At 38.1% G+C, this 14,035-nt stretch overlaps 2 protein-coding genes across 6 annotated transcripts; both read right to left on the bottom strand.

Annotated features, from left to right (window-relative positions):
• Positions 1-556: 556 nt before the first annotated feature.
• LOC112174133 (G2/mitotic-specific cyclin C13-1) lies at positions 557-4,649 on the bottom strand. 4 transcript variants are annotated; one of them, XM_024311851.2, is made up of 12 exons: positions 4,197-4,649; positions 3,526-3,758; positions 3,357-3,432; positions 3,183-3,259; positions 3,016-3,049; positions 2,778-2,927; positions 2,510-2,644; positions 2,083-2,159; positions 1,916-1,949; positions 1,681-1,830; positions 1,412-1,546; positions 557-1,152 (listed from the first exon to the last, which is right to left on the bottom strand). In XM_024311851.2, the coding sequence occupies exons 1-12, from the start codon at positions 4,485-4,487 to the stop codon at positions 1,147-1,149; spliced, it is 1,398 nt and encodes a 465-aa protein (XP_024167619.1). In that variant the 5' UTR covers positions 4,488-4,649; the 3' UTR covers positions 557-1,146. The 4 variants fall into 4 exon arrangements, 3 of the variants coding, with proteins under 3 accessions (XP_024167619.1, XP_024167618.1, XP_024167617.1); XM_024311850.2 differs by having other exon boundaries at positions 558-1,011; positions 1,391-1,546; XM_024311849.2 differs by having other exon boundaries at positions 558-1,152; positions 1,391-1,546; positions 4,197-4,648.
• A 629-nt stretch (positions 4,650-5,278) lies between these two features.
• On the bottom strand, positions 5,279-13,405 carry LOC112170120 (homeobox protein HAT3.1). 2 transcript variants are annotated; one of them, XM_024307286.2, is made up of 10 exons: positions 13,233-13,404; positions 11,782-11,995; positions 9,768-11,641; positions 9,330-9,495; positions 9,018-9,141; positions 8,810-8,922; positions 8,153-8,731; positions 6,637-6,966; positions 6,015-6,104; positions 5,279-5,915 (listed from the first exon to the last, which is right to left on the bottom strand). In XM_024307286.2, exons 3-10 carry the CDS (start codon positions 11,624-11,626, stop codon positions 5,553-5,555), a joined length of 3,624 nt encoding a protein of 1,207 aa, XP_024163054.1. In that variant the 5' UTR covers positions 11,627-11,641; positions 11,782-11,995; positions 13,233-13,404; the 3' UTR covers positions 5,279-5,552. The 2 variants fall into 2 exon arrangements, with proteins under 2 accessions (XP_024163054.1, XP_024163055.1); XM_024307287.2 differs by having other exon boundaries at positions 9,768-11,995; positions 13,233-13,405.
• Positions 13,406-14,035: the final 630 nt, after the last annotated feature.

Raw genomic sequence — 14,035 nt, 5'->3', positions numbered from 1 at the left:
TCACATGTATTTCACTTTAGGTGACAGACATAAAATGAAATATAGGTATAGGTGCTATCTGAATAGATGGTTCACCCATCATTATTCATTTGGTAAACATTCTCCATATAATGACTCAAATATTGGTCATTATATAACCAAGTGAGCCAAGGATTTAATTGATCCATATTCCATCACAGCTTTTTCTTAATCTCTTTCGCCTTTCTTCTTTCTGTTTGGTCACCATCCATTAAGCGTACGTGTTACCACTCTCTCTACCTCCTTGATCTGCTGTTACTAAATCGTTGTAATCCCTATTCTCTATCTTAATTTAGTACTTACAGAAAATACATAACTTGAACCACAGATATTGGCTTGGATTCCTTTGAGACATCCAAGAATCTTTCCACATAGAAATTGAATCCCCATCTCTAACTTGATATCAGTATTATTGAAACCATGTGTGAGTAACTCATTAACCGCTACCGTACAATAAAATACTTCCCTAAACTAAGATGAATAAATCAACATGACTACAACAGTAGATAACAAGAGATTCTGATGGAACTGCTTATGTGTCTGACTTGTTTCTCTATTTATTTAAGATATCTTACAGAATTCTCAAAATCACATATTTAACATGATAATCCATACTGAATCGTGTGAGATCATACACATAAACAACAGTACAGATACAGGTGCTTAGAAATTCTTTCAAAGTTGGAGAACGGAGGAGATCAAAACTTGGGTCGAGGGTTCAGACATCAACAATAGTTTGATGCTTCAAAAAAGTTACTAGTAATCCTGGATTTCAGGGCCACCACAATTTACAAATATCTGGTCAAAATTAGTGCAGTCAAAAATAATGTGTCCCAAACAACCTATTCAGTGTAATCGGAAGTCTTTAGGCTCCATCAGCAGCTTCAAGTTTATCAGCAGCCAGCTCTTACTAGGAAATGTGTTGAAGAAATTCTTCAAAACTAGGTCAGACTTCAGGAGTCAGCTTCATTCAGCATCTTGCTGCTTTTCCTTCTTCACAAAACAATAACATTCGGACCTAAGACAAACTTTCTCAAGCCATAGCCCATGCGCAAATCTAGCACTTAGTTGATGGCCTCAAAATAATGTGCAGGAATCTCAGTGTGTGAAGACAGTGTTGCTACGCACTTAAAACTGTCCAAAAAATGTCAAATCATCAAGACCAGATAAAAATTAGTGAAAAGCAGCATGACATTTCCTAAAACTGTCGAGTTAATTTCAATATGGACCCCTAGTGTATTTCTAGAAATGCACAGACAACTTACACGGGTCCTGTAATTTCCAGCCATTTACAAAAATATATGAGCCCTTTTGGAAGTTAAACTCAGAATACCATCAAATTTGCATGGGACAGTTTCAAGATGCAAATTACCTGAACGTAAAACTACATTACCATTGCTTGCATATATTTATCTCCAACTGCTCGCAAATTGCTTCCTCTTTTATTCAGCTGCAAGTCACGAAGGGCGACGACACAATCTTGTAAGTCAGATGGTTTATAACCAGAATAGCACTGCAAGTCCCAGCTCTGCAACATATATAGAGGGATCAGTAATCTTCAAAATATTTCTAACAGTCTCAATCAGTATTAAGTTGCAAGATTTCAACTTTAGATAAAATTCACAAGTTCACAAGTACTAAGTCCGCTACATTGTTTCTTACCCAGGGATGAACCTCAGGCTGGATTGTGAACCTTGTAAGAAAAACCACTGATGCGGCAATAACTGATGGTAGGAATCGAACACAGCAGTAGTCAAGCAAACTTAGTTCCGCAAGATAACCACCCAAGAATTCAAACTGCAGATCCGAAGACTGTAAAGCAAGGAAAAAAAAACATTAACAAATAAAGGAGAAGAAAAGCAAACAAACATCAAAACAATATAAACTGCTCTCCTACTTTGGAATTCTCTTGAGCAGCTCTTGCGAAGATTCTGCAAATCAAAAGGCAACATTACTGAATTTTCAGACACTAACCACATATGTAAAGGAAAAAACCAGCAGAAACAACATGGAACAACCATTTGACAAAGAAGAAGATCAAAGACGTCTGAAAGGATTACTTGCCTGAGAAAACTCCTTGTTGTGGGAGTATAGATCTCAAAGTTCAAGAATTTGAGTACATCTTTCTCCATTTCCAACACCTGAAAGTAAATACGAAATTCAACCTCAAGCTTAAATACCTCGCAGAAAACACATACTCAGTGTGTGAAGACAGTGTTGCTACGCACTTAAAACTGTCCAAAAAATGTCAAATCATCAAGACCAGATAAAAATTAGTGAAAAGCAGCATGACATTTCCTAAAACTGTCGAGTTAATTTCAATATGGACCCCTAGTGTATTTCTAGAAATGCATAGACAACTTACACAGGAACTGTAATATACAGCCATTTACAAATACACAAGCCCTTTTGGAAGTTAAACTCAGAATACCAAAAAATTTGCATGGGACATTTTCAAGATGCAAATTACCTGAACATAAAACTACATTACCTTTGCTTGCATATATTTATCTCTAACTGCTCGCAAATTGCTTCCTCTTTTATTCAGCTGCAAGTCATGAAGGGCAAGGACACAATCTTGTAAATCAGATGGTTTATAACCAGAATAGCATTGCAAGTTCCAGCTCTGCAACATATGTAGAGGGATCAATAATCTTCAAAATGTTTCTAACTGTCTCAATCACTATTAAGTTGCAAGATTCTAACTTAGATAAAATTCATTAGTCCACAAATACCAAGTCCGCTACATTGTTTCTTACCCAGGGATGAACCTCAGGCTGGATTGTGAACCTTGTAAGAAAAACCGCCGATGCAGCAATAACTGATGGTAGGAATCGAACACAGCAATAGTCAAGCAAACTTAGTTCCGCAAGATAACCACCCAAGAATTCAAACTGCAGACCCAAAGACTGTAAAGCAAGAAAATAAAAGAAACATTAACAAATAAAGGCAAAGAAAAGCAAACAAAAATCAAAACCATATAAACTGCTCTCCTACTTTGGAATTCTCTTGAGCAGCTCTTGCGAAGATTCTGCAAATCAAAAGGCAACATTACTGAATTTTCAGACACTAACCACATATGTAAAGGAAAAAACCAGCAGAAACAACATGAAACAACCATTTGACAAACAAGAAGATCAAAGACGTCTGAAAGGATTACTTGCCTGAGAAAACTCCTTGTTGTGGGAGTATAGATCTCAAAGTTCAAGAATTTGAGTACATCTTTCTCCATTTCCAACACCTGAAAGTTAATACAAAATTCAACCTCAAGCTTAAATACCTCGCTGAAAACACATATTCAGCAGTGGTGGGGCGACAAAGACAGTCAAATCGGTCACCTCTTCTATCATGTAGGAATTATCTGTTATATAGCAGAACTCTTCAATACGTGCAGGACAAATCTCTTCGTACTTCCTGCATCACACAACCAGACTCAAATTACCATTTCAAGAATCTGTGGACGACTTTTGAGCAAGAACAAAGCTAATACACTATTCAAGTTCTTACGAGGCAATAAACATGCACGCAACACCAAGAAGCTGTAGCTTGTTCTTGCTGATAACGTGTGAAGAAAGGTATCTGTCAATATATGATACGGTAAGATAAAGGGTGTCTGAAACAAACTTGTATTCCTCCGCAACCTCCACCAACCAATCCACCAGGACTTCTCGCATGTGTTCTGAAATACAATTCTGCACCTTCTCCATGTAACCACATAATGGTCTATTCTTCACCTCCACCTGAATCACACACCACCATCAGCCTCAGCTTAAATACCACTATGCTACCAAAAATGTTCACATAGACAGAAAACAAAAATCTAATAAAGAAAAGTTCAAACTCATTTAGACTATTTGAGCTAAGCTACTTCCAATTTCAATGACCAAAACTATTACTAATCATAAACAACCATATCCATGTTAAGTGAACTCATGAAAGCAAAAATCTGGCCCCGGGTTTTCATACATCTGAAACTGGATTCTCATGTATCATTTCCCAGATAAAATTTCAACACAAAAAGCAATGATTCTAATATTATGAAAACCAAATTCTGATCCATTCCAAAACCCTAAAGCCAAATGCAAAATCCAAATCACCAAATTCCAAATCTTAACAACAAAATGCATACCCAATTGAGAAAATTTGAAATACTATCAAAATCCAAATCAGAAGACTACCTCCAATATATGAAGATGCTTATACATAGAAGGCGAGTAAGCACATTTGACCGGATCAATCGAGCCCACACCAATCTCCGTCTCGAGTCCCTCCTCCTCTTCCTTCTTCTGCGACTCAATTTTCGGTTTCTTCGGTGCCGATTTCGGAACCGAAACGAGATCCGGCGAGTTGGTGATCTCTCCCAGTACGGATCGCTGCTTCTTGGACGCCGGAACTTTCAGGGCCTCCGCCGCCGAGGCTCGCTTCTTCGTCGAGCGCGTGGTGTAGACGCTGTTTCCTTCGTCGCACATGATTCAATTGATTTGGGGATTTCTTTTTTTTTTCTCTTTTTTGTTTTGTTTCCAAATGAAGAAATGAAAAGTGCGAACAAGATTGGAATCCGGATATGGGAGTGAGAGCTGCGTTGGTTAAAGCCATAGACGGAATGGCGGTATTTTCCGTTTTCAAAATCGTTGTTCCCGCTCTAAGTTAGTTATGCTCTACACTGTGCTTCTACGACGTCGTTTATCACCTCTGTGAGGTCACAGGACGACTCGCATCTATTTATCCATCTAGCTATCTATCTATATTATAAAGCTAACCACTCATGCTTCTACGACGTTGTTTATTGCCCCTGTGATATCTAGGTCACATCAATATTTATTGGTCACGGTGAAGTGACAACTGCATGATGTGTGTGGTGTTATAAGGTTTTGTTAAATGGTTCATCTACAGTATATTGATGTATCGATGCATCAAGTAAACTAACTCGACACAGAGATAGAATAATTCGAGATTAAGTTATTCTACTTATACATGGAATCAGTCCACTTGTGTATCGAATCTAATATACTTAATGTATTTGTGCAATAATATACCGTAAAATTTTTCCTTATTAAATGCCAATCAAGCCGAGAGTTTGAATGGTGCAATCTGTTGTCGTGAGTGGCTTTATAGTCGGCCAACCGAACCCGTTTATTAATCCTGTAGTGCTCATGTAGACAAGAATGGAAGCATACAAGCTTTGTCAGGAGGAAGAGAGAAAAAATTTCAAGTTCTGAGCACGTTCCATACTGAAATGAACATGAAAGAAGAGAGAGAATATGACAGAAGATGTTTAACTGCAAGAGCAATACTTGGAAATTTGGAATTGGTGATGAGCTAGTTATACAAGAGAGCTGTCTAAAGCATTTGTGAGGGAGGATAGTTTACTTAAAAGCTGACTTAACCTGAAACAACAACCAGCTACACTACCAAACAAGATGGGTCTCAACTCGGGATTAATCCTTCAAGATGGGGCAGAATTCTTGACCCACAAGGCTCGTCTTGCAAGGGGTAAATGGTTAAAATTAATCTCCTAATGATCAAAATTTAAATCAAGCAACAGATTTCCGTCGTCTTGTAACTCGACCACCTTTACTACTAGTTTCTGGTGGTGTCTTAAATTTTTCATCAAGATCTGATCCCCCAGGATCCAACCTTGATTTTCTCTTTCTACCCTTCGGAGTACTAGTCTTCGCTCTACTGCTTTTTGGAGTCGCCGATTTATTATCCTTCACATCCTGACTGCAGCAACCTGCCACAGCATCATCTGTCCGTGGTGATTCATTCTTCTGAGTTCCATCGTGATCAGCATCTCTGATATTAGTCTCTGCTTGGTTAGGTTGTTTTCTCATAGCTTGAGGCACGGCCAGACCTGCTTTCACACAATGGCGAGCATTTTCAAACCATTTGCTTACCTGTAACAAGACAGCGACACAGAAAACAGTATATAAGGTAACATTCTTTTTAAAGAATGGAAACTGTAATGCTGATGCTGGTAAGCGAGAAGGTCTAACCTGCTTAGCCATGACTCCTAGTTCTTGGGCCAGTCTTTCCTTCATACTTCGGTCTGGGTATTGATTTTCCTTGAAGGATGCATAGAGTTGCTGAGATAAAAGTTCACAGAGAGTATTTAACCCTTCCTTTAGAGGAGTAATAGAGTTTTGAAATTATCAATCACAACCATACATATATCATACAAATATACACACACACACTATTGTACAGTATAAACTCTTTCTATAGAGAGGGCTACCACCATTCTTTATTTAAAGGAGGAACGCATTGGGGGGCACACTCCGCATATTAATTCTATAGTTTAAACTGTTTATATTTTAAGTTTCAACTGAAGGCACTGAAAGCAGACACACAATAGTTACTTGCTCTCAAGTGCAAGTTAGAAAAGAATGAATCGAGTGACACAAGAAAGATGAAAAATCGAATCCATATGGTAGGGAGACTAGATGATTAAGACAACAGAATACAAAAACTAGACTACTGAAAGCCCTTTACACTTCATTCCTTTTGGTTAATTTTCAGAACCCACATATTTGGTTCACATGCAATCCACAAATATTTGCTAAACCAACATTAAAATTCTGAAGCTAGAAAGAGTAGAAACAACTCGAACCATATTACCTGAGTTACAGCTTCCCCGAGTCTTTTATATTTTGATGCTCTAGCTCTCCCACTGGTAGAACCAGACTTAGGAGAGCTTTTAAGCGATTCATTTGGTGAACTGCTGTTATCTTTAGCACTTGACTTTCGTCGAGGTGTTCTTCTAGGAGTATGCTCATTCTTGTCTGGATCATCTTTTATATCTTTGGAGGTTACTCCATTCTTAATGGTTGAGGGTTTTCCTTTTAGTGACGCTGGAGAGACTTGTCCAGTGCCTTTCTTCCTTTTCCTTGGTGCAGCAGTTTCATTATAATCTTCATCGTCACTTGTAGGAATATTTCCATATTCCTCCTTTAGATATCAAGGTAAACAGAACAAACATCAATTAGTAGACAGCTGAATAGAATAAGACCTTTTCTTTGGTCAAAAGGGACAGATCAAGAGCCAAAAAGCAATATCTTATATACTAGGCATTTGAGAAAGACTTAACGTGTAACTCTAAGTCCCCAACAATCCCCTGGGCTAAACAAAACATTAAAAGAAAAGACAGCAAGATCAAAGGGGAAGAACAGTAAAAAACACACGAAAAAATAAATATGTAGTTACGTACTATTTTTTTTTTTTGGTGAGATAATGTCAATTGGCATCTGTGTGCCAAAGAGGCTAGTAGTAATGAAACACCTACATAACCTAACTATAGATTAATGCTCATGATCTTTCAGGGACAACTTTATTCCTCTCTACAAGATAAATAAAGAAGACCCAGCAAGGGAATGAAATTTAATACAAACCTTTATGAATATAGCACGTCCTGCATATCAGTTTCAGTTAATATCTATTTCAAAGGCATAGGCTACAATTTTGAAGCATTACCCACTATAAATATAACAAGAGTCTAGATTCTCAGACATGCATATTCGTGAAATGTCATGTAGAACATGCAGTTAGCCAAGACCCTATGAGCCACATGAGGCTACTCATGGTTATAAGTGGCACAATTAGTTTTCAGTTTGAAGGTCATAGCCATTTCTGGATCAGTAAAATTTTTATTTGTAGTTGAATTAGTGTTCTCACATACAAGTTTAAGCAAAACCTTTTGTCTTTTTAAAGAGACACAATGTGGAATGGAGACAAGTAAAGATGAGAGAAGATAACTTGCACTGCTCCCAAACATACAATATGCACTATAACATGATAAATGCCCGAGCTAGGAAAACTTTTTCAGGTCTCTCCAAGCAAAAAAATCCTGAAGTGATAATTTTTGGATTCATATGCATAAAAAGAAAAAAAACAAAATCAACATCTCTATCAGGTCAGAACTAATAGGTTGTACTTTGAGAAAGGACATAGTTTCAACAATCAAAAGTCAGAGGCCTATAATAACATTTATTACCACATCTATAGAGATGATAGTCTTATTCCCCAATGCAAAAACCCATATACATTAAGCAACTTGTGGCGGCAAATATTAGAAAAGGTAGCAAATGAAGAGGAGAAATCAGTCATAGACAAAATTGTACTTTAGAAAGACACTCACATCATGCAGCTTTTTGTAGTCCAGCCTCTCTACGTGCCTTTTCCCAGAAACAGGTGTTGAACCATCTTGGCCAGGATCTGACTCTAATAAAGATGATATCTCATCTTTTATGGAATGTCTCTTCTGCCCACGTTTAGAACTTTTTTCACCAGAGCCTCTAAGAAGCATACTTCCTTCCAACAAAGATGACTGGGGCCCTTCACCATTTTCAAAAGACTTATTATCCTCATCTAGTACAGCTTCGAGATCCTCAGAGTCAGATGTAAAATCAGAGCTTGAACTGTCCTGCTTAACATCCTCTGTAGGATCTGGAGCATCAGGATTGAAATCATCATCCTCTGAATCATCAGAAGGAAGCCCTAAGTACTGCTCATCATTAGTTTTTGGGGTCTCAAGTCCATCAGATGCTGATGCATATTCAGATTCATCGGAACTTGATTCTGCTTCCTGGACTTCCTCATCCGTCTCTGGACCATCAGGGTCATAATCATTATCATCAGAATCATCTGATAGAAGTCCCTGGTTGTTCTCCTGATGCTGTCCTGCTGATGCTGCAACAGCTGCTTCAGGAAATACCTTCTGCATATGAAATAGGAGCAAGGTAAGAGATAACCGTATTTAATTAGAAGACAGAACAACTGCGGCTTTTGACAATACCTCCCAGCTGTCAGTAATAGAGAGATCTGTTCCTTGAGAGTCATTAAGCAAATCAATGCAATCAACTTTGCAGTCACATCCAGGGCATAACCAACCCTCATCATCAGGCGGAACTGCAAGCCCAATAAATATATAAATAGATAAATAAAAAAATAGCGACAGAAGAATCATAAATAGTAAAGAACAAGGGATGTGCTGTAGAAATTACTTTCTTCACTCAATAGAGGCGGTTCCAGACAATACTGGTGGAATCCACGGTCACAAGCCCCATCACAAAGTATGATGTCATTATCAGCATACACATCCTTGGACCCACATTTTGCGCAGAATATCTGCCCAATATTTTACAAGTTTAAAATAGAGTTATTCTTCACATAGGCCAATATGCCAAAAGGAAAAAAGTCATACAACATCATTATCATGTGAAAGGAAAGATAAAATGAGTGGCCAACATATCTCAACGATAGAAATAGAATTTTTTTGAAAAGTAGAACTGCTTAAAATAGAAGAATTCTCCTACATCCTCACTGTCAATCTGTCCGTCTGAATCAAATAAAGATTCTGGAAACATTCCTTCGGCACATAGTGAATCAAGACGTTGAAAAAGATCTCTTATTTTCAATTTGCGTCGAAGTATTTCAGAAGTAGCTCGTTGAAGCTCCTTCTCTGGCCTTATTTTTTCTAGGCTGCAAAATCACAAATATAGTCAGATGCCAAAGTTCAAGGTTTATGCACCTGAAGAAGAAGAAAATCAAAAATGAACAAAATGAAGCACAGAACAAGGCCACTCCAAGACACGTGATTGTATTTCAGTACTCAACAAGGGTAGAACTTTCAACATACGATTCTATTCCTCCAGTATCTCATAAATAAAAATCAACTAAAGAAATAAAAGTTGCATAATAACTATGCTGATAAAATAAAAAGAACTAAAGATTGTGTAATACAACTTATGCACCTGTTTCCTTTCCAACCTTCACCAGAATAAGCATCAATAAGAGATTTCTCATAGTTTATCCGGTTCAGAAAATATCTCAGATGTGACCTGATCCTTGAAAATTCATCAGCTGCAACTCTTTCCCTGTGTTTCTTCTTTCTCTTCTGCCTTTTTCCCTCTTTCTCATTGCTTACATTAGCAACACTATTACTTGATTCAAGTGTTGCAACATTATTACTTAATTCAGGAGCTTCAGGTTTCTCCACCGTCCTTGAGCGCAGAACTCTGTCACTGCTTACCAAAGATCTCGACTTTTGTCTTGAACTTGAATTTCGCTTGTCCTTGCAACCAATCTGGCTAGAAATTTTAGATGCATTCTCAGACGCTGTTTCTGATGGATCAAGACTAGAATTTTGGGGCACATTGTTCATGTGTGGTTTGATTAGTTCATCAGTATGGTCCTTGCTTGCATCTTCAAGGGGTGGTTCCAAATGCCCAATAACAGAATTCTTCATCTCTTCAACAGAAGGGCCCGATTGTTCAGAAACAATGGAGCTGGATACTGCAGTGCAAGTTTTAACTTGATCATTTTGGGAAGGTAAAAGGCCAAGCTGATCTCTCTGTTCCTGTGGTTCACATGGTACACTTCCTGAACCAGATTCATTGATCTGATCCGATGCAGTTTGGAGATAGCATGAAAGTTTTTCAGTCTGACAAGTCTTGCTCACAGCTTCAAGAGGCAGTCCCACTTGTTCACTAAGAGAAGTAACACTCGCAACTTCATTAACCACCTGCAACTGTTCGTTGCCACCACAGCTGGCTACTGGGATAATAGTTTGTAATGGTTCATCTTGTACAAAATCAGAGCCCAAATTCTGGTTCTCTTCTGCTGGTTCACTGTATGAAGTTCCAGAATTCACATTATTTGTCTGTTCCAAAGTCTTTTTCACACCTTCACAAGGCAGTACCGCTTGTTCATTAAGAGAACTTGTGTTCATATTTTCACAAAATGACTGCAATGGTTCATTACCATCACAGCTTTGTAACCCTTCGTTTTGTGGAACATCAGAGCCACAATGCTGCTTGTCTTCTGCTAGTTCACTAGATTGAGTTTCAAAACCAAAATTATTTGTCGGTTCCAATGTCTTGCTCACATCTTCAGGAGGCACTCCTACTTGTTCATTAGGAAAAGTCGTGTTCACAGTTTCACTAATGAACTGCAATTGTTCATTGCCACAGCTGGATACTGGAATAATAGTTTGTATGATTTCATTTTGAACAATATCAGAGCCGATATGCTGCTTTTCTTCTCTTGTTCCGAAACCAAAATCATTTCTCTGTTCCAGTGAAATCTGTTCAGAGCATGAAGTTTTTCCAGTCTGACAACCCAGATCTTCATGAGGCTCTTCACAAGGCAGTTCCAATTTTTCAGCAAGAGAATTCTTGGTCACATTGCCAGAAAATGATTGCAAGTGGTCACTGGTAGTACAACTAGATAATGCTGTTCTGATTTGTAATGGTCCATTTTGAATGTTTTCACAGGTGGAAGGATGTCCGTGTGCTGATTTGGTAAGAATGTTTACAGCAGCACCTTGACTAATGTTGCTCACAGCTTCAGGAGGCAGTCCCAATTGCTCAGGGTGAGACTTCTCAGTCAAATTTCCAAATGACTGTGATTGATCATCATCATTGGATGCGTTGCAGATTTCCTGTAGCTCATTTTGAAGAACATCACAACCAATCTTTTGCTTGGTTGGTTCACTAAATCCGCTTTCTGAACCAATGTCATGTGTCTGTCCTGACGTACTTTCTTCTTGGCATTTTGCAGTTTGACTGCTCACACATTCCAGAGGAATATCCAGCGGTGCAGCATCAGCCATATTCAGATGGTAAGGCTATACACAGATAAATATCAGTAACTCTTGTTTGATTCACAGTGAACAAATTGAATTTCTTTCTTTGAGGGTTTGAACCCTATGGACAAAGGTATAAATGACATTCAAATAAGTAAAGTGGCTATTAACTGATCAAATACCTCATTTCCAGTCTTCTATCTTACGTATAAAAATTACAGAACCTTCAGCATGCAACAAAAATCCAACTTTGCATCCACCGCAAACTTGACAACACAAAAGAATTGTCACTCATGCAGTTTCATCTGATGTTGTTGCGTTGATGCACACCATACACCAGCAGGACTGAAAAGATTATAGAATAGCTATCCAGATATCAAGGGTAAGACCCCTCACCTATTTAGGAAAGAGAAAAACAAATTGTCAAACATCCTCTTATAAAAGGTCAAATTGGACAACATGTAATGACTCATGAAGCCTACAATGAAAAGGATTGATCGTAAGACAAAGGTTTCGTGGAAGTACAAGGTAGCAAAAGACGGGGCATACGAAGTGATAAGAAAGTAAGAGAGAACTTTTCAATTGCTAACATTAAACACTGATAAAACAGCTTATGAGAACAAGGTTGCTGTGGCAACTCCAAAAAGTTTGCACACGGAATAAACATTATGAAAGCCAAACTCGTAGCATTTCATTGTGTGCCAGCTTATTTAGCACCTTATTGTGACACTAAACCTACATTTGAAATGCCTCTTGGAAACCAATCATCCAAGTAAACTAGTAACACAAATAATTTTTTTGTAACCACCTGAAATGAGGACCTATCAGTGAATTATAACATGGATATGAATGGTTGAGATGTATCTTGTCTACCAGGCATCTTCTTCATTTATATCCAAATTAACAGTGAAGAAAAGGGTTCTTTACTAGTGCTCTCACTATCTATATTTGAACCACTAATTAGGTGAAATTTTGTTTAAATGCATAGTTGAGGTGTTAATCAGACAAAACAAGCGAGAACTCTGTCAAGGCAATGCAATGCTACCCTATATATACAGAAAAGAAAATGTGTCTACGTGTGTTTATTATCTTTCAAAAACAATACAGAAAAGACATAGCATTCATGAAAAAAAAAAAAAAAAATTGGCCAATCTTCAATGTTAATATAAGAAAACAGAAAACTCAAGAATCAATACCTAGAGCTTTACACAGTAAATGTCGAATCTAGCATGAGTGCTTCGCATGCTGAATCTAACTACATTAAACATCATTCCCCTACTTAACTATTTCCAGCTACTGCACTTTGAGCTAGCAACCTAAAATCGCCATTTCGGCGCATAATTCAAAACATTCTAGCTCACAATCTAGCTCAAGATGCAGAGAATAACCACGAAAAGAACCAAAAACTACTCAATCTGCAAACTGAGCTCACTTCATCACCACACAACAACAAAAAAACCACTAACATTCCCTCTCAGCACAATCAAAACAGCTCGAAATGGATTCAGACTAAGTTCAGGCAACTTCTCGCAGCAAAATCAAATCGAAGAAACGCGAAAAAAGGAAAAAACCAAAAACCTAGCTTTTGAAAAAGTAAGCAGCGAAATTTTACATCGGTAAAAGTAACCTTTACCTTGGCGTAGCTGGTGAATCTAGTAGTTTCGACCGCGAAGTTGCAGAGAGAGAGATTGAGAGAGAGAGAGAGAGGTTGGGTTGATCTGTGGTTGGTTGTGTGGCTCTCCCGATAATCGTTCACACCGCCGAAGAAAAGAAGCGGTTCTCACTGGACGCACCCCTCTATAAATCTGGGCCACCGTTGCTGCAGTTTCACCCAGCCTTTTCTTTTTTGGTGGTACGGGTTGTCCCGACCCGAACCCGAACCCGAACCCGGGAGACAGGACTCGGAATTTTTGGGGAAAAACCTTTACCGGCCAGGTGTTAGTTAACAAGTCGGTTATGTTACCCGTTTATGTCACCGAAACCCGATGAAAAATTTGAAAACCCTAAAACAAGAAAGAAAAAAATAAACCAAAAAAATATGTATTGAAAACACTCAAATGTAGTTTTACTCTTTTCCAAAAACACATTGTGTTTTCCACTTTTCCAGTGGCCTTTTTTTCTTGAAGATTCTTTTTACTTTAAATTCTCAAAGACAAAATGAAAAATTAAAGTTTTAGTGTGAAGTCTAGTGGCCATTTATAGGTAAGAGATGTCGCCTAAAACTGATAGACCTGTAAATGGACCGGATTTTGATCTGGACCCGCTCCAGATCAGTGGCTATTGGACGAGTTTGGATTGAAAATTTTGATCCGTTAATGATCCGAATCCGTTAACCCGTTTATTTAACGGATCAAATACGGATTTAGGTCGATCCGATCGGTTAGGGATCCGGCCCGTTTTTGTAATAATAACATATTATTTTTTACTAATATAATA

The sequence above is a fragment of the Rosa chinensis genome, chromosome 6, assembly GCF_002994745.2.
Source record: "Rosa chinensis cultivar Old Blush chromosome 6, RchiOBHm-V2, whole genome shotgun sequence".
In the NCBI taxonomy this organism is placed as follows: domain Eukaryota; kingdom Viridiplantae; phylum Streptophyta; class Magnoliopsida; order Rosales; family Rosaceae; genus Rosa; species Rosa chinensis.
The sequence above is the reverse complement of the archived record's forward strand: the minus strand, read 5'-3'. Positions and strand labels throughout refer to the sequence as shown.

Coding starts and splice junctions, on each gene's coding strand:
- LOC112174133 (XM_024311850.2), bottom strand. CDS start 4,487: ATGTGCGACGAAGGAAACAGCGTCTACACCACGCGCTCGACGAAGAAG. Junction 3,759..4,196: donor AGCATCTTCATATATTGGAG/GTAGTCTTCTGA, acceptor TGTGTGATTCAG/GTGGAGGTGAAGAATAGACC. Junction 1,547..1,680: donor AGCCTGAGGTTCATCCCTGG/GTAAGAAACAAT, acceptor TATATGTTGCAG/AGCTGGGACTTGCAGTGCTA.
- LOC112170120 (XM_024307287.2), bottom strand. CDS start 11,626: ATGGCTGATGCTGCACCGCTGGATATTCCTCTGGAATGTGTGAGCAGT. Junction 9,496..9,767: donor GAAGGTTGGAAAGGAAACAG/GTGCATAAGTTG, acceptor GTGATTTTGCAG/CCTAGAAAAAATAAGGCCAG. Junction 5,916..6,014: donor TAGGAGTCATGGCTAAGCAG/GTTAGACCTTCT, acceptor GTCTTGTTACAG/GTAAGCAAATGGTTTGAAAA.